Here is an 18,867-nt window from a genome sequence, read left to right on the forward strand (position 1 = left end):
GGAAGGCAGACTCTTGGTGTCATTAAATAAAATCTATTAACTTAAAAGCCTGTTTGCCAGGTTTCTGGATTCCCAAAGAACAGTGGGATGATTTGAACAAAGACGTCTCTTTCCTTGGCTTGGGCTACATGAATGCTGATTATTTTGCTAGAGGGGTGTGGGCTGAAGTTCAAAACAGTGAGCTGGAGTTTTAACTCAACTGCCTCCCAGCTGAGATGAACAAAAGAAGTTGGGACTAGACAAAAATCAGTCTGTAGAAGCCCAGTAGGAAAGTGATTTCATCCTAAACTTCCTGAAGGATGCGTCAAGTGAGCCTGGACAGGAAATCACTTTCTCTGTGCCTCGATTTCCCTCTCTATAAAAGGAACTGCTTCTGCTACCTACATACCCAGGAAATGCACATTAACAATGACCGTGTGGTGAGAGGGAGGTTATAAATTCAGAAGTCATTTTCTTCTGTTGGGTTTGAATTTAGGTGCGTTTGGTTAACGGGATCCCCAGCTGCCTCTCGGTCAACATCATGAAGAGGAGCAAGTTCAAGTGGGATCACAGCAACACCCTTCCCTACCCTATCACTGTCTTAATAGGTAGGTCACCAAGCCAAGAATCAGCAACCCTCAGGGTCGGTGCACAAGGTCAAGCAAGCAGAGGGCCGGGGCTGGACTTGTCCAGCACCTGCTGCATGCCAGGCACCTAGCCTGCATTATGTCACTTAATCCTGAAGAGCCAGCTTTACCATATCCATTTTGTAGATGAGAAAACTGAGGCTAAGTGAGATGAATGGCTTGTCTGAGACAGAAGCTAGACTCCAAACCCTGGGCTTTCCCACAGAGACACCACCCCATGGCAAGTCCCAAGGTGTCACAGAAGCAGGCTGTTGCTGCTCTTCCCAGCCCCAAGCCCCATCCCCAAACCAAGAGGATCCTGGGGTGGTGGGAAGACCAGGAGCCTGGAATAACTGGGTCTCAACAAAACTCTGCAGCTTAGTCCCTCCTCCACAAGTCACATCGTTCCTTTGGGCCTCAGTTTCCATTTTTGCAAAATGGTGAAAACTACTCTCACCTCACAAGGTGGTTGTGTGGATTCTAATGATCTTCTGAAAACCATGACGCATTGCGCTAAATGAAAAGCATCATTGTGGCTCTTACCAGTGGGGACCCCAGAATTTAAATCTCGGGTACACTCTATTTTTATTTCCAAGGCACTTCTCTCCAGAAAGTTCAAGGTGCCAAACAATTAACTTCTAAACAAATCATTTCCTAGAGACACCCCTATAAGCACCTTATCTAGGTGGGGGTCCTTTAAAGTATAATAAACCTGTGGCTGGGGGACTGGACTCCTATTCGTTGCCCAGGAGGTTGGAAAGCTATGGGGAATTGGGAATCCCCCCTTGAGAAGCCATCATGAGATGTCGCTTGTATCCCATCAATTCCTGGAAAAATAGGCCCCCAAATTCATGCTCTGTCCTCAAGGATTCTACACAGAGAGCTCAGCCAGAATTAACGCTATGAGAAGAGGGTGCATGAGAAGAAGCACACTCACTAACCACCAGCAAATTTTTTAAAGTGCTCACACCCACCACCTAAGGGGTTTGGGAAAAGCAATGCACAGTGAAAAGCAGGAATAAAAGAAAGTTCTTGTCCCAAGCAGGCAGACACCTCCACACCCCCTCTTCTCAGAGAAAGAGATACACAGACAGACCGCCAACGCTCACTGTATACTCCCAACACCCGGGGGGAGGCTGTCTGACACGGGTTTTCATTCAGCAAGTGAGGCCTTGTTACTTGACTATGGCTTCCTGTGTTCCTTCCCCTCCCCCCGAACCCAAATCCTCTCGGGGAACACAGGCTCTAGTTCCTCACCCCACCCCACCCACCTCAGGAGCTGGAAACCAGCCCAAAGAGCAGTCCTCACCTGGCATGAAAACAGCCTGGTGAGCCCCATGTGCTCCCCTCTCCGCCCCCAAACCCAAGCACTGCTCTAACTCGGCCTGAGTCCTGCTCGGTTCTATGACCTTGGACCAGTCTCTTCCGCTGTCCGCTGTCCACTCCCTGTGCCTCAGTCTGTGCTGGAGAAGAACCAGACCTTGACCTCTACTGTTCGTCCCATCTCTGCTGTGCTATTTCAGACATGCTACAATGCTAACTCCAGCCATCGGCAAGCCCTCTTCTAGCCTCTCAGCTCCCCCTGGCTTACCAGGCAGCCACTCCCCTCACTAGAAAACAGCCCTTTCTAATGCAGATGGGGGGGGCGGGGGAGCTTCCCAGGCCAGGGAGGTAAGAGAGGACCAGAGGGGAAGTCCCCGGAAGAAACAAAATGCCTGCAAGCAGCAGCTTCCCTTCCACACACGGCAGTCTCCACTGCAGCATCTTCACCCCGCACAGACAGAGCCCCAGACATGAGTGCTCCGTGGCAACGACCGCGCCCCCAGTGCCGGTGCCCTTGGAGACATCAACGCCAAAGCCAAGTCAACACCCAGGGGTTTGAATGCTGCGGACACCAGCACCACCTCTCCCCCTACCTGTGACCGTCACAAATGCCGTCTCCTGGACCAGGAAGGAGAACTGCACAGTCAAGTTCCTGCAACTGCTTGCCAGATGTTTCCATTTTTCCTCATTTTTCTGCTGCCATGGCAACCAAATGCAACAGGCAAAGCTAGCCCAAGACTGCCAGGCTGGAGAGACAAGGTGCTGGTTCTATCAGCCGCACCATCCGGGCTGTGCAGATGAACAGCAGGACAGACTCCTCCGGGCTCAGAGTTGTAGTGAACCCCACCCCCCTCCTGTGCTATTCATCTCTCACTGCAAATTTTTACCAACTTGTAACTGCGGGAGGAGCAGGAGTCAGCCTCTCGTCTCCTAGCAGCAGGAGACAGCCTACCCCCAGGCCCATAATCGGCATATGCCTGGGAGAGTCTTGCCCTGCCTCTACCTAATGAACCCCTGAAGCAGTCAAAGGTCAGGGAGGTAATTCTTACCTTCAGCAAGATATCTTTTTAAGTGGCATCCTCCAAACACCACTCATGACATTCCAGGCAATTCCAACTTACAGTTCTTTCCAAACAATCCAAGGAGAAAACGGGGGGCTGCTCAGACTCCAATGGAAGGAACAAGCTAACGTCACAAGGATGCCAGGAGAGTCAGGCCAGGAAAGGGTTCCCTTCAGGTGAAGGAATGTAGGAGATCTGGGGTGCCTTACAGCTGGCTTCTGAGCACAGCAGCAGGCTTCTGAACTTCCAGAGCACATAGTCTCTCTCAACGAGGCCCCACCTCAACATCAAATGCTTGACAGAGCCTAGGGATCAGCGTACACAGCCTGCTGTCAGTCAGCTGCCAGCGTCACGGCTCCGGAATGCTTTTCTCTCCTCTTCCCAGAGAGCTGCGGAGGCGTCTGTCAGCGGCTTCCTGGACAGCCCGCTCTGAGGAGAACATGGTCCCGCGCCTAGCCCCAGCCCCAGCCTGGAAGTCCCTCTTGCCAAGATTATCTCTTTAGGAGGGCCCCTATGTGTGGCCCCTTAAGCCACAAAGGCAAACCGCACGCTCCCAATTCAAGAAAATCACGGAGAATCAGGAAAAGAGGCTGAAAAGGAGGAGCTCAAATGACCCAATCACTGGAAATGAGGCCCTGTAGAAAAGCTGGAGAACACTTTCTGGAGAAAAGACTACCAAGGAGGCTTGGCATCTTTCACGCAAGAATGAAGTTACTAGATCAAATTTCGTTACTGCAGATAAAATAAAAATCTCTAGCCCACTCAGTCGGCACATTAACACCTAAGGACAGCCAAGGAAGAGGACTGTCTCTCGAAGACCACTCTAATGAGAGGCAGTATTGGAGTGCTTGGAGGCACAGCATCTGGGGCCACACTACCTGGATTCAAATCCTAACTGCTACTTACTAGCTATGTGACTTTTGGCAAGTCTCTTAACCTCTCTGTGCCTCAGTATCCATGACCATAATGGGTATCTTCCTCATAAGACTGTTGTGGAAATAAAACTCATAAATGTAAATCACTAGGGTGCCTGGGTAGCTCAGTAGGTTAAAAGTCTGACTTCAGCTCAGGTCATGATCCCCGGGGTCCTGGGATCAAGCCCCATGTCAGGTTCCCTGCTCAGCAGGGAGCCTGCTTCTCCCTCTCCCTCTGCCCCTCCCCTCTGCTCAAGTTCTCCCTCTCTCAAATAAATAAAATCTTTAAAAAAATAAATATATGCAAACCACTTAGAAAAGTACCTGGTAATACATACTAAGGGCTCTAAATGTTCACTGTAAAAATAATAACAATATTATTATTAATGGAAAAAGCCAAGTCTTAGTCTAGGAGGTAGATTCCTTCATTTAATGTTAAAGATAAAATTCTAGAACCCCAAACAAGAGATGTTAGGAAATCTCTTTTCCTAGAAAGTTATGAACTGAGCTAAAATTTGGCAGCCTAGAACTTTTACTCATTGACCTGATGCCTGCCTTGGCAGCCACTCAATAAACAGACCCCACTTCTGCCTGCCAGCCCCTCTTGAAGACTTACAGCACACCCTCCTTCATCTTCTCTCCTGCAGACTAACCGTGAAAGGTCACAGGACAGTGTTTCCAGACCCCTCACCATCATGGTCCCCCTCCTCTCATTTGCTCAATATTCCTCTTGAAACGTAGTCCCCAGATCAAAGTATTTGGGGCTTGGCATGTCCTTGATGCTCTATAAACTTGGAATGAATGGATGGAGTAGTCCACAAACACCATGATATACAGAACTATTCTCCTTTCTCTATGTGTTGTACTTTTATTAACGTAGCCTGAACTTACATTAACTCTTCCAAGTGGGATTTCCACAGGCCTGTTGGCTTGGGGGTACAGAAGTGTCCCCTGGGGAACAAGGCTGTAGGACCTGTTGACTGATACCCACCTGCCTTGACAGTTCTGACAAAGAACTAGTTCATGTAACAGAAAAGGTGAAATGAGAAATCAAACCCTCTAATCATGCAGCAAAAGAAGCTTGTCAGTGACAGACTCAAAAGGTCCTACTTCCCTTAATAAATCTAGACTGTGGATTATCTAGTCATTAGTGCTGGCCAACAACTACTTTGGATAGTCGTCCCAGATGCATGGTAGAAACGCACCTCCCTGGCCCCGTGAAGCGAGGCGAGGTAATGTGACTTGCTTTAGCCAATGAAGTGTGAGTAAAAGGGCAGTGAACAGTTCACCAAGTTCCCTTTTTCTCGGCTTTGGCCATCACGGAAGCACAGAGATGGAGCACCCCTCAATACAAATGACGGAACAGGATCCCTCAGATGACCTGTGATGGACATGGAGCTAAAGTGAAAAACAAGGGCGCCTGGGTGGCTCTGCTGGTTAAGCATCCAACTCTTGATTTCAGCTCAAGTCATGATCGCAGGGTAATGCGATTCGAGCCCCGTGTCAGGTTTCGCTTAGTGGAGTCTGCTTCTCTCCCCCTCTGACTGCACACTGTCTTTCTCTATCTCAAATAAATCTTTTTTTTTTTAAAGCAAGAAATAAGCCTTAATTCTTTTCTGTCTTGAGATTTTGTATGCTGTTGTTAGCATAGCAGACCCTGGCCTATCCTGGCTGATTTTGTATTACTGACAGAAACTAAAATACTCAGAGCTCATGTCCTCTGGAGCCACTCATCATAGCTTTCACATTATTTCTTTTCTCCACGCTTCCAGTTTGTCAGGTGGGAAGTCATCTTTGGGTGGGCATACACCTGTTACACCAAGAAGCTCAGGTAAGCCCCACGCCACCAGTGGGATACATGTGTTATCTGTCCACACAGCAATGTTCTCAAGGAAGCCACCATGGAGCCCAGTTTGGCTTTTCTCCCCACACAAGAAGGAGCCCAAGATTATCTGACCAAAAATCATCTAAGATTGTCACCGCAGCCCAGGGAATGATGGGTATCTGGAGCCGATTTAAGGATGAAAGGAAGAATCTAGCAGTAATTTAGGAGGTATGAAAATAGCAAGTTGTCTAAATCAGGGGTTTTTAAACTATTACCTGAATTAGACCCACCTGAAGCCTTTAAAATACTACCTCCAGAGCCTCTGACTTAGTAGGTCTGGGGAGGGGCTCTAGAATCTGCATCTCTAAGACGTTCCCAGGTGATGCTGGTGCAGAGACCACACTGAAAAGCACTGCTGTGGAAGGATTCACTTCAAGAACCTCAGCTGGAGGCTCCGGCAAGAGGAGTCCACGTGGCCTCAACAGACACTCCTTAGAGAAGAAAAAGAAAAGAGCCAGTCTTCCACCCACCACATTAATCTGAGAGCTGATGTGTAAAGGACACATGAATAGCCATCTCGGTCTTTTCTCCTCAACACGTAACACACTACACAGCAGTTAAGTTCCTCTAAGGGAAAAAACAGGAGTCTTCTCTGTTGGCAAATATTTTTTTTTAAGATTTTATTTATTTGAAACAGCAAGAGAATGAGAGAGAGGGGGAGGAAGGGAGAGAGCGCACAGAGGGAGAGTGAGAGGGAGAAGCAGACTCCCCACTGAGCAGAGAGCCCCATGTGGGGCTCCATCCCAGGACCCGGAGATCATGACCCAAGCCAAAGGCAGACGCTTAGCCAACTGAGCCGCCCAGGCACCCCTCGTTGGCACATTTTTAAAAACTGGGTTTCTATGAGGTGAAATCATGCTGCATCCAGAGCTGCACCAGGGGTAAACTGGGGTGTATTTCAGGAGGAAGCAATTTAGATAACTGGTTGCAACTCCGTCTTTAACCTTATGTCCTCACTCCCCTCGTAAACCTGGGCTATAAGCCAGTCCCTCTTGCCCTCTGACCCCACCAAGGCCGGTCACACTTCCCTCAGCTGTGAACAACCCATGCACACACGTGCACACTTATCTCCCCTTATCTAAATCCCCCTTCCTCCAATTTAGGGCCAGGCACTTCAAGAAAGTCTTCCCTCTCTTTCATCCCCATCAGAGCCAATCAATTACCAAGCCCTGTCAATTTTACCTCCCAAGTCTAGTTGTACCTCCAGAGTCCATCTGGTGTGTCTCATTTTTCATTCTAACTCAACTGGTATAGATCCACCATTCTCTACCCTCTTTCCCCTCTAGGTCATTGCCTAGGTCGGGGCACTGGGACTGGACAGGTCTCAATTGTGAAGAGGCCCCCCACAATCCCTAAGCCAGGTTAGAACCCTCTTCTATCAACTCCCATTGAACCCTATGCTTTTTTCTACCAAGAACATTTATCACATTCGTGATCTCTTGTTTATTTATCTGCCCTACTCTACTGTCAACTCTTCGCAGACAGGACTACATTTGTCTTGCTTGCTGCTGTAACTGCAGAGTCTGGCACAGCCCCTGTCACAATATAGGCACTTAGTATTTAAGGAGTAAATGCAGGGACCACCACATCAGTTCATAGGAATCCTCCTTTCCTCTCAATGCCTAAAGCACATTCTGCCTGCTTCAAGGAATGTGTCTGGTCACCCAGACATTGCACCCACCACCTGAGACAAGCAAGCAGTCCTTATGACATCCAGAAAATGTGACCTAGAGGCGAAAAGTGACACTTGGAAAAAAGGAGTATCTTTTTCTTGGAAACTGGATGGAATTGAGATTACCTACAGAGATATTTTCGGAGGATAAAAGAGGCTACCTTCTCAGAAGTGGACAGGGACAAAGTCTTAATAGCGAGGAAAAGGAGGTGCGTGTAAGACAAAGGTGTTTAGTGATGGGAAGTCTGCATTTCTCTAGAAGCTTTTATTAAAGTTGGTAACTTCCCAAGCTAGGTGTTCTAATGGAGTCTCCATCCAGACCTTTAAAAATGACAGGCAGCCGTGTCTCTAGGATGGCTAAGGAAGGGGGCTGAACCCACTGACCTCCCAAGAGCTTCTGACCTTCAGGATTCTTTAAACATGCTCATTCCAAGTTGGAATGTGGAGAATCCACATTCTGGCTCTATCTTTACATAGCAGTTCTGTCTCAGAACAAGGCAATCTTTACCTCCTATCCACTTTCTAATAGTACTGATGCTTTCAAAGTCAGACCCCAACCCGTCTGGCATCATGACCCATGGGCCATGAGCATCAAAAGAATTTAGCAAGTAGCCTCTGACTAGTGGCAAGGGTTAGCCCTGACTGAAGAGATCAAGCGGGGGTGACATCCTGGCTTTTTCTACTTCCAGCCATGCAACTTTGAACAAATGACCCTACTTCTTTGAGTCCTGGTATCTTCATCTCTAAAATGGTGATGAAGGTCTACTTCTCAGGATTGTTGTGTTACATCAGATATGCATGTATAACCCTCAGCACAAAGTAAATGGGCAAGCAATGTCAGTATCATCATGACAGATTTCTAGTTTTTTTTTTAATATTTCATTTATTTATTTGAGAGGGAGAGAACATGAGAGGAGAGAGGGTCAGAGGGAGAAGCAGACTCCCCACTGAGCAGGGAGCCCGATGCGGGACTCGATCCCAGGACTCTAGGATCATGAACTGAGCCAAGGCAGTTGCTCAACCACCTGAGCCACCCAGGCGCCCCATAGAGTTCTAGCTTTAGAAGTTTTGTAAGATAATGATTCTAAGCTGAAAATATTGTAGAACAAAATGGTGTTTGGAATTTGCTTCAAAATAATCCAGGTGGTGAGGGAGAAGCTATAGATGAAATAAAATCAGCCATGTTTTGGAAATTGTTGAAGATGGGAGATATTAGATTTATTACTTTCTCTCTTTTTGTGTAGATTTGAAACTTTCCATAATAGAAAGTTTAAAAGTGTAAGTACTGAGGAAGGGAAATGCTCTAAAACTATAAACTGATCATTTATTTTCAGACATATTTGGTCTAGATGACTGAACGGAAAAATGATATGAAAGGGAGAAAAAGTCAACATCTCTATTAATTTCTCAAACAATTATTTTCTTCAAACAAAACTGTCTCAGATGAGCAGAAGGGAAGAGAGCCACGTGCATACATGTCTCTGCCTTCATTTTTGGGAGAAGAACACATCGTGCTTGGGCTGCATATGCATTTTTAAATAGACAAGCCCTGGGCGGTAGAACCTATGTCTGAGCGCCCCAGGGGCCCTGCTGAAATCGGACTGAGGAGAAAGTCAGTCCCCACATTGGAAAAAACAAGCAGAAAGAACTCTAGACGTTCAGGGACAATAGGTGCCACAGCCCTCCTCCCTTCGAAGCCCTGGCCTTGGACTCTTCCAGAGGATTCCTTGGAAGGCTGGTTCAGTTTGGTGTGAGGCTGTGTTTAAAGCCATTTCGCTCCAGATGAGTGGGCCCTCTTAGAGCACGGCTAGTGTGTTAGATGGTCCTGGGGGGGAGGGGGGAGGTTGTTCAGGGGAAAAGGAGTTAGCAAGAGGCTCTGACAGTACCAATCATGGCACACACCTGTGTCATCTCCACACTTCCACATCCTCCCACTGAGAGAAGTCCAGAGATTGAAAAACAAAATTCTTGCATTCCACTTAGAATCAACCAACCCACTCCAAGCCCCTCTACCTGGGAGGGAAAATAGTCCAACAAGCTTAGTTTTGAGCCAATGCCTTTAAGCTCCCAAACTCTGCTTGGAAAAGGAGAATACAGAGAAGTACTTACTCTTCTTGAAGAATAAATTCGCTATTTTCTGGAGAAAACTGCCCACTCACAGGATGCCTGAATGCTGTGGTCTGTTGGTTATGGCTAAAGAGAAAGAAAGAGAGATAATGAATGAGAAGCCATGGGAATGGAAAGGCTTGCAGACACAACAACAGGTCAGTAACGTCTGAGGATCCGTGATCATCACAGATTCCTCCCAGGGTGAGAGAGCGAGCGGGCCTTTCTTCGAAGACGCATTCAATCTGTCAGGACCCAGTTGCATTTAAAAAACAAGAACTTCCAGCTCAGGTGCCAAAGCCCACCGACGACGCAGAGATTTTAATTCTAGGAAAGTCTCGGCTGCAAGAGAACACTGCACCGTCGAGAGACATTTCAGGAAGTACTTACTCTGACAGACCGAACTGCTCAGCAACAAGTCACTTTAAGACGGCACGAGCTAAAACAAGAATGAAGGAAAGCAGACGGCACTTTCAACAGCTTCCCAAAACCATGCACCAGGGAAAGAATTCCAAGAATTAACCACCCGCCCCAAAAAAAATCTATCTTCTTAAAATTCTTCTCCCTACTACAAAATGCCTTCACTGCAGTGACGGGATATAAATGTATGGGCATGTCTCTGCAACATGACGGCACAATTTCAACACTGAGGAGTTTCTATCGCCCTTTTGAAGTTAGGAGGGATCAGCTTCCATGCCAAGCTGACAGACACGACCGAAGTGTGTAGGTGTTTTGTGCATTCACAAAGGCTGCCTGGTTCTTTGAAAGGAAGGAGGAGAGGGCTCTCGGGGCTGCTGGTTCGCTCCATGAATAAACTAACCTAATGTCCTTCCCCCCCCCCCAAAGAATATGATTTATATTAAAGTGTTTTCCCCAATCAAAAAATCAGTCCTTTTAGCTATTTTAGGAAATATGAAAAGAAAAAACGTCACCCATGATCTCACCACTTACAGTTACACCTGAGTATCTTCTCCTCCCCTAGGTTTTTTTCCCTTCTACTAAAAAATTAAAATTTTGCTGTATTTAGAAATCTGTCTCCTGCCTTTTTCATATCCTATTCACATAGAAATTTCCCTATGTCCTAAAGACTTCTTCATTTGAAATAGCTGGATCCATGCATCCCCTGCTTTTTGGAAGTTCACGTTATGCCACTTCGTTTTTAGGAAAGACCTACATTAGTACCTGTTTTCACTAACTGAAAGAAATCTGAAGAGAATTTTCACTTTCACACAAAAAAAGTTGAAAAGCGAAAATAGCATTCAGCGTTTGTCTGGCAGGGAGTCCTCGCAGAGGCAATGCGACCCCCCGCAGCGAGGGGCGCCACCAAGCTCCCTACCTGGGAACTACACCAGCATCTCCGCACCAAGCCGCCATAGCTTTGACCTGTGTGTGTGAGCAACTGTGTTTTGCCTCGATTTATTTTGTGCATCTATTAACAAAACGTGTCCTAAGATATCAGAAAAGCCCAAGATGCTCAAAATTTTTCCACATAAATTATAGTAATCGCTGCTTTGCCTTACATCATTCTGTCTTACAGAAGGTTTCACAGAAATGCTCTACTTCCCGATAGCAGGTGGAACCAGTAAGAGTTTTATCCTATGGATGTAAATTTTTTTTTTGTCTATAACCATCTAAAAAACGTTCATTGGCCATCTGTGCGCCAGGCACGGCTTTAGGTGCTAGAGATACAGAGTGAACAAGAGGTCCTTACCTCATGGTGCTTACATTCTAGAAAGATTTACATTCATCTAAAGCTGGATATTTTAGGTGCACTATACATCTTTTAGTGCAGACTCTTCCTGAAGTTCAAATCATTTCCTTGGGTTAAGGCCCCAGAGGTAAAATTACTTAATCAAAGGGCACGGTCATTTTCTTAAAGACTCCTAATACAGATGGTTAAAATGCTTTCACTGTCCGAGTCAATATAGCACTTCATTTTGCTAGCATTAAAGTATCAGCCCCATCTCCAAACTGAGCACAGGGCCACCCCAGAGATTAGTAGGTTTAATGAGCATAGTATAAAGGTTAAAAAAGAAAAAACTCTCCACACCTACAAAGTTTTTCTTACTCTGCCCTGGGGCCTGGCCACAGCGTCCTGCGTTCCAGTGGCCGGGGGAAGCTGGCACAGAGTTTAGAGCAGCATGACTGCTAATAAGCCAAATGTGAAGCAGTCAGAGCCATCACACCACGCTGCTCCTTGGCCCTGTGATTGTGCACCACCCCCGCCACACTTTCACCCCTCCCAACTGCTCCAGCTTCCACATTCCCAGATCCAGGTTTGAAGCAAGCCCATGGAATCCCAGGACTCCACCTGGCAGACAGCAGCCTGACCTCCACAAAAAAGCAGAGCTAAGGCACAGGCATCTAGATAAGGATGAAAAGCAGGCCCCCGTAACACCTGGTCCAGAAATATTTGCACCATGTTCAAGGGTTAGGCTTTATTTATACCCAGCTTCTTTTTTCTTTCTTTCTTCTTCTTCTTTTTTTTTTTTTTTAATAATACTCAGCTCCTTTTAGAGAGTCACTTCCATTCAGCAGGGAATTGTGAAAACACAAACTCTAAGCCTGCCTCATTTTCACCTGGAGGAAAAAAAAAATGCCCTGCTCATAATCAGAACAATAATGAAGCAACAACACCACTATCTACTGTTACTTCTCAAGGACTCCACAGTCTACAAAACCTTTCCTTATGTCTCTTAGCTATTACCACCACGGACCCCCATTTTATGAATGAGGAAATGGCTCAGAGAGGCTAAGTGACTTGCTCAAGATAACGTCACCAATTAAGTGATAAGACTGGGACATAAATCCTGGTCTTCTATTTCTAGATTCAATATTCTTTTTGCATGATAACCTGCTGTCCCCTTTCCTTAGGAGTCTATGGGGCTCACAGGTTCCTGGCCACGACCAGAAATCCCTAAAGACAAAGCATCAGAAAAACAGCACCAGCCATTGCTACTCCCTCTCTCTCTTCCTCTGCACCTCCCTCCTTCCTTTGTGCCCAGAACCAAAGTTCTGAATGACAACACCTGTGTGGCACTCAGGAGCCCCCAAACAACCTTTGGTCCTAATCCAAGGTCAGCTAGGAGATCTCTGATAATGTGCAAAGAGCGAATCTTCTATATGCTGGATCCAGCAACCACTTCATATATGCTGCATGACCTTGAGAGCAACTCCTGGGCTCCCCACACCCAGCTGGTACCAGCTTAAACAAGCCTAGAGTTTTGGGTAAATGAATCCTGCGCTGAAAGGTTTAGACATTAAGATGAAGTTTGCATCCTAACGTTAGAAGGTACACAGATTTTTAAGGTGGACAAAAATATAGCTGTTCTTTGATCAGATCTAGAGGGAGCTCCCCAACCATTCTTCCCTAATATAGATGCTGCCCTTTTTGCCAAAAAAATAGTTAACTACAGTATCACCACTACCATCTCCTGAGTTTCCATGAAGCTTTAAGTATGGTCATGGTCATCACTGTATCTGACCCTCCCAAGTATCCTCTGAGATAAGCAGGGCTGATATTTTTATTCCCATGTTACATATAAGGAAACTGATGATCTAAGGTTGTATGATGTTACTGGAACACTAAATTAAGGGGGAAAGGGAGCTCATACATTGAGAAAAGAGATAAACCAGAATAATACCTTCTGAATACCGAGGTCTTAAAATACGATCATTTCTGATCAAGCTTGCCCAGCATGCAGAGTTTCCGATTCAGCCCTTTCTGAGCAAAAGAAGTGTTAGGTACTTGGGTTATTTGATTCAGTCTTCCCAATACCCAGCACGGCAGGCTGTGCTTCATCACACCAGACCAGAGGTGAGGAAAGTGAGACCCAGGAAGGGTAGATGACTTGCCCACAATGGCAGTCGGCTTCTACATTCCTGCACACCACCACCTTTCTGGTTTCCTTCTACTAATCCAAGCTCACCCTCACCAAACAAAGGCTGCACAGTAAAAGCTGGATCCCCACACCCATTCAGAGATTGCAAAGCCCTCTGACTTTACCTGCTGTCCCCGACCTCAGCCCAAAAGCCCCCGCCCTGCTCCATTTCCTGATTTTTCTAAAATCCATGAAGAATCTCATGTCCTATCACCTTGTCTCAAGACACATTTAGCAGGCACAGACAAATCCCCTGAAATACCTGTTCTTAAACCTGAATTGCCACCTTGCTCCTTGGTAGTGATGGAGATGGCCCGGCTGGGAGCCAGGTAGCCGGTTTCAAGGGAGCACAGAAACGCTCTTTCCTCCATACAAGGGCCTCTGTCTCTCTTCAGGCTACTGAGAAAATAACTTGGCAAATGAGCTAAAACACAAGGTAGGCTTTCTTTTCAGATCCTACTCTTCCTCCTAGGAACAGCCCCTCTAAGTTCAATGGCAGCCAGTCTCACCTGGCACAGAAGGCTGCAGGGAAGGATTATCCCCCTGAAGGCGGGCCATACATAACCATCCACATAAATAAGCATGTCTTCACAAGCCCGGGGCCTGGAAGGACTTGGGTTAGGCCCTAAAGAAGTCCAACAGCAAACACGAGAGATGTGACAAGAGGACAGAGTGAGGACCAGGGAGCAGTGGAAACCGATTTGAGCTTAATATAAGGAGGAGCCCCACCTACAACCACTGACAGGACTAGTCAAGATGTAAACGAGTCCTACAGTTTCTTGCAACATTTTTGCAAGATTAATTTTCCATTCCTACAGATTTTGACCATAATGTGAGCAGTGAGACTCTGGTCAGTTAAACGTAAAGGTTCCAACTACTTAGCATAGCAATTTCTTTTGGCATAGCAAGAAGTTCTGGAGTTACAGGAATGGTGCTCACGAGTGGAGGTCAGAGCACCCTGATAAATCTGGTTTTCTCACAGTGGTGGTACTGGTATGCTGAGTGTGGGACAAATCCACGCACTCAGCATGAGCTCTTATCTGGCCCAGCTGTAGAGAGAAGAAACAGCTTAAAATGTAAGAAAAGGATCCAGCCTGAAAGCCTAAGGAGGGACTCTATCAAGGCTCTTCTCACTGGTATGCTCAGCAGCATCTGCCACTCTGGCCCCTCGGGCTCCTCAGTGCGGCTCCCCGAATAAGGCAAGAGCGTCACCTTGCAGGCGTGATGCCACGTGCAGGACTGCCTCCAGGCTTCTTAAGGCACTTACTGTCTTTGTTCTAAATCCCAGTGTCTCAAGAAAACCAAGGACTGTGGGTAACCTAATAATGCTCCTACTTAGGTCCCCAAACTGGTAACCGAAACTCCAAGAACAAAAGAAATTGCCTATCTTCTTCAGTTCCTACTTGGGCCACAGAATAAAGACGTGGCAACCAAAGGCTGAAGCAGCATCTCGACATTCCCTCAACATTTCCAAGTTCCTTTTATTTTATTTAACACTTTTATAAAATGGCTCATTTAGTACAAAGTGTCACCGCTGTTCATGTGGTGTTTCCTAAAGGGACTGAGAATCTTACTGAAATGGTCTTTAGAGCTTGCACTATTTTGGAAATGTCAAGATTTTCAACAGCTCATTGCACACGGCCATTCCTCTGACAGGCCCTTCTTCAGAAATCATGGGAATCAGGCCTTGATGAGCCAACATAGGTCCCCATCCTCTCTCCAAGTGAAAGCTATCGACACCGCACTAACTTCAGTGTTTGCCCTGAACCCTGGCATCAGAAGACCTGGGTTCAAACCACAGCAAGCCACCTCACCTTTCTGAGCCTCAGTTCTTCCATTTGCAAACAGGGAACAGAAATAATATCCTTCAAAGAGTTGTTGTGAGGATACATGAGGGACACACATGAAAGAAACTTGCACAATGCCTGGCATACTGAAGGTACTCAGTTGGTATTTGCTGAACCTGAACATGGGCCTTGACCGCCGCAATGACTACTAGGAATCCACATTTTAACAGACCAAAAACAAAATGAGCCTCCTGCCCCCCATTCCCACCAAACCCAGTATTCCTTCTCCAGGCTCCCTATTTCCATGAACAGCATCAGTATCCCGCAACCTGGGAGTCGCTCTCCGTTCCGTGCTCCACCGTAACCTCCACACACACTTAGCAAGCCCTGGGTGCCTCTACCTCCAAGACAACTCTCCAGTTCTACAGCCAGCACCCAGTCAAAGATACTGCAACAGCCTAACTGCTCTTTCTGCTTCCACCCTGGCCTCTGCACCACCCACTCTCCTCACTGGAAGCCTGATGGGTCTATTAAAATGGTTCCTCCTTGGAACCCTACGACAGCTCCACAGCACAGAGTAAAATTCCAGCTCTTTACCTTAGCTTGACTCTAGGTGACTTGACCCCCGACCAGCTGTATCACCTTCTTAATACAAGGGACGTCTTCTCCCTCCCCCACCATGCTGGCCTCCTTTCCGCTCCTTGAACATCAGGCTCTTCCCAACTTAACAGTCTTTGTACTAGCTAGCCTTTCCACCTGGAGGCTCTTTCCCTCACACTCGCATAACTGGCTCCTTAACATTCAGACCTTGGCACAACTATCACCACCTCAGAGCCCTTCCCAACCACCCACCGAAGTAGGTTCCCAGTCACTTCATATCATGTCACCCTATTTTAACCCTGACTGTCATTTCTCTTACTTATGTGTTTTGACTGTTGTCAGTCTCCTTAGTATGTGTATTCTGGGAGAGCGTGGACCTTGTCTGTCTCTTCACTGCCCTTAGGCTTATACCAGTGTCTGGCACTGGTTACATTTGCTGAATGAATGAATGAATGAGAAACAACAAAAGAGACTTCTACCTTAAAGTGAGGCCATGTGTCCAAATAGGCTAGCTAACCCTACTGAAGTCTGGGCAAAAGTAACAGAGACAAAAGAATCTAAAGGGTCATAAAGCCATCGGAGTGCAGTGGCTTCTCTCTTAGTGACAAAGGAAAGAAGGATGAGACACCAACATGCCAAGAACGCTTCATCCTCGGCTCTCTCCCAACTGTGCTACAATATAATTTGGAGAAATTAGCCCTCCCCTGCCACCCCCCTCCCACCTCCGCAAAGGAGGTTAATACACTCAACAGAGAGAATCAAAGAATGGAATGCAAACACCCGAGAGGAAATTACTGAGTGATTAAAAACACACAGGAGGATAATACAAACATCACCTGTATCTCCCTTTTGTGAACTGGGAGAATATTTGGTACGAAACCTACAATTTGGTGACTGATTATACACTCTCTCTTATACTGCTCTCTACTTACTTCATGTGTGTTTGTTCTCCTCCCCACTCTCCCTCCCTCCAGTGAGAGCCTAAGTTCCTGGAGGGCTGGGAGCCGTCACTAACTGATTTCTCATCTATCTCCTGCAGCACAGAACAGTAATGCCCATGGAGCAGGCACCTGAACTCCTTTATCTCAATAGCCTGAGCACAAACACACGTCACTTTCAGGGACAGGCTGTGCAGAACCCACCTCATTTTCTGATCACAGCAGCCCAACCTGTCAAGGCTCCCCCAGAGAGAGTGGGGGAGAGAAGGGTCTGTAGGTCTAAAAAGGCTCCCACATGGAGGCTGAGACACTAAGCAGCCCTGAGGAGCATGGCACAGACCAAGGAATGGCCTTCCCCACTCCCACGCTGTCCACACCTGGCTTTCACTCACACACCCAATTAAGCAGAGACTCCGAAATCCAGCCAAAGCCCAGACCTACCACCTGAACAGACAGTCAATCCCTGCTCTCCTCACCCAAAGGCGGTAAAGGGGCAGAGCCTGGCACGGACAGAGCTGGGCATAAAGGAGTCACAAAATTAATTCTGCAAACTCAAAGCTCACCTATCTTACAAAGAGAGCTGTCCTTTCCAAACTCTGGATTTAACAGACTCAAGTCTCCTAGCATGATTTGAAAAGCTCTATATTTCATTAGGGACTCCAGATGTTTTGAGATCTGCTCAGTGGCCAACTCATTTCATAAATTACCTCTTCTGACCCACTAACCCATGTGTAAGACCTGCCTTCTTCCTGAGCTCCCACATGGGGCCCCAGCACTTAGGATTCCTATGTGGTTAATAGGGAGTTTTAATTTTGACTTCACAGGACCGCAAGAACCATGAAAAGACTGAAGCCAAACTCCTGACAGAATGAGGAAATCAAGCCCAGATAGCCTCCTGCTCCAATTTTTTTAAAAAAGAAAGTTGGCAGAGAAGCAATGTTCTAGGAGCCGAGGTGCCAGCATTGTCACTACCAGTTCCACAACCCACCCCAGCACACACTCAGCCTCTCTGGGTCTTGGTTTCCTCATCTGTCCAATGCAGAGGCCACGTGACGCCTGCCAAGCGTGAACCCCAGGCTGCTGTTCAGAGTCACGACAGACTGCAGTTCAAACTCAGCTCTGCTGCACACTTGGCAGTGCGCAACCTTGAATGAGTTACCGACCTTTCTGAGCGCTGGTTTCTTTATCTGCAAAAAGAGAAGACAATTCCAACCCTGCAAGATTGGTTTGAAGAGTACTGATAATGGGCCTGGCCTGCAGCACTCCACGTTTAGTGCCTGTTAGAGTTTTCTTTTGCTAGCTCTAAAACTCCACACTAATAGAGTTGTTTGCCTTTTTCCGTGTTGTAAACGCCAGTATTATTAGCCTGCCATAGGACAGCGGCTCAAGAACACGTTTTCTTCCTTTTGAATAAGGCACTATACCAGCCTCCTGTTCAAACTTCTATTTAAGGAACTCGTCTCCCAGGCAAAGTACTTTAAGATCAGTAGGCACCTGCCTTCAGCCTCACTTCTGTCCCTCACTGGGTCAGGCCCCAACGTTCAGAAAGCACAGCCCAAGAAAAACAGCCTCCCCAGCGAGCTCGCTGAGTCAGGGATGCACACTGCACAGAAGTTTTAAAACTTCACAGGAAACATTTTCAACCTCAGAGAATACCCAGTTCCATGCTTCTGTTTAATACTCTTCAATTAGGTTCCAGTGTAAAATGAGAAGGATGGACCAAGTGATACCGTAGGGGTCTTCCAACGATCACCTCCTGAGACGCCGAGGTTCGCCTCTGACTACTGCCAGAGCCGCAGACTGAAATGGAACAACACTACACATAATTGAAACACAAAGGAACGAGGCAGAACACTGTCCTCCCCGATCTCACATGCCAACAGAAAACCCTTTGTAATGGTATCAGGGAGGTGTAGTTAATGATACTTTTGTCCCATTTATTCTCGATTAATTGGCTTGTTTGGTTTGGAGTTTGCTTTTTTGTTTTGTTCTGTTTTAACTGCAGGCACTCCCAAAAAAACCATGGGAAACTCCCTTCAGTCATTACTTATTAGTTGACTTTCATGAATCAGAACACATCGCAGTGAACGGAGTC

General features: G+C 46.8%; 1 protein-coding gene across 16 annotated transcripts in view; it reads right to left on the minus strand.

Annotated features, from left to right (window-relative positions):
- The window catches only part of PLEKHA7 (pleckstrin homology domain containing A7), a 232,005-nt gene that overhangs the window by 101,340 nt on the left and 111,798 nt on the right, over window positions 1–18,867 (minus strand). For all 16 annotated transcript variants that reach the window (XR_015721534.1, XR_015721535.1, XM_087855330.1 and 13 more), the window contains one exon: window positions 9,570–9,653. Coding sequence is in view for 10 of the 16 variants with exons in the window: in XM_087855330.1 (XP_087711456.1) it covers window positions 9,570–9,653 (84 nt within the window). In the remaining 6 variants the exon portion in view is untranslated. The remainder of the gene's footprint in view (window positions 1–9,569; window positions 9,654–18,867) is intronic.

Source organism: Ursus americanus, chromosome 24, assembly GCF_024610735.1.
Source record: "Ursus americanus isolate L20-20 chromosome 24, mUrsAme1.1.p, whole genome shotgun sequence".
NCBI lineage: Eukaryota > Metazoa > Chordata > Mammalia > Carnivora > Ursidae > Ursus > Ursus americanus.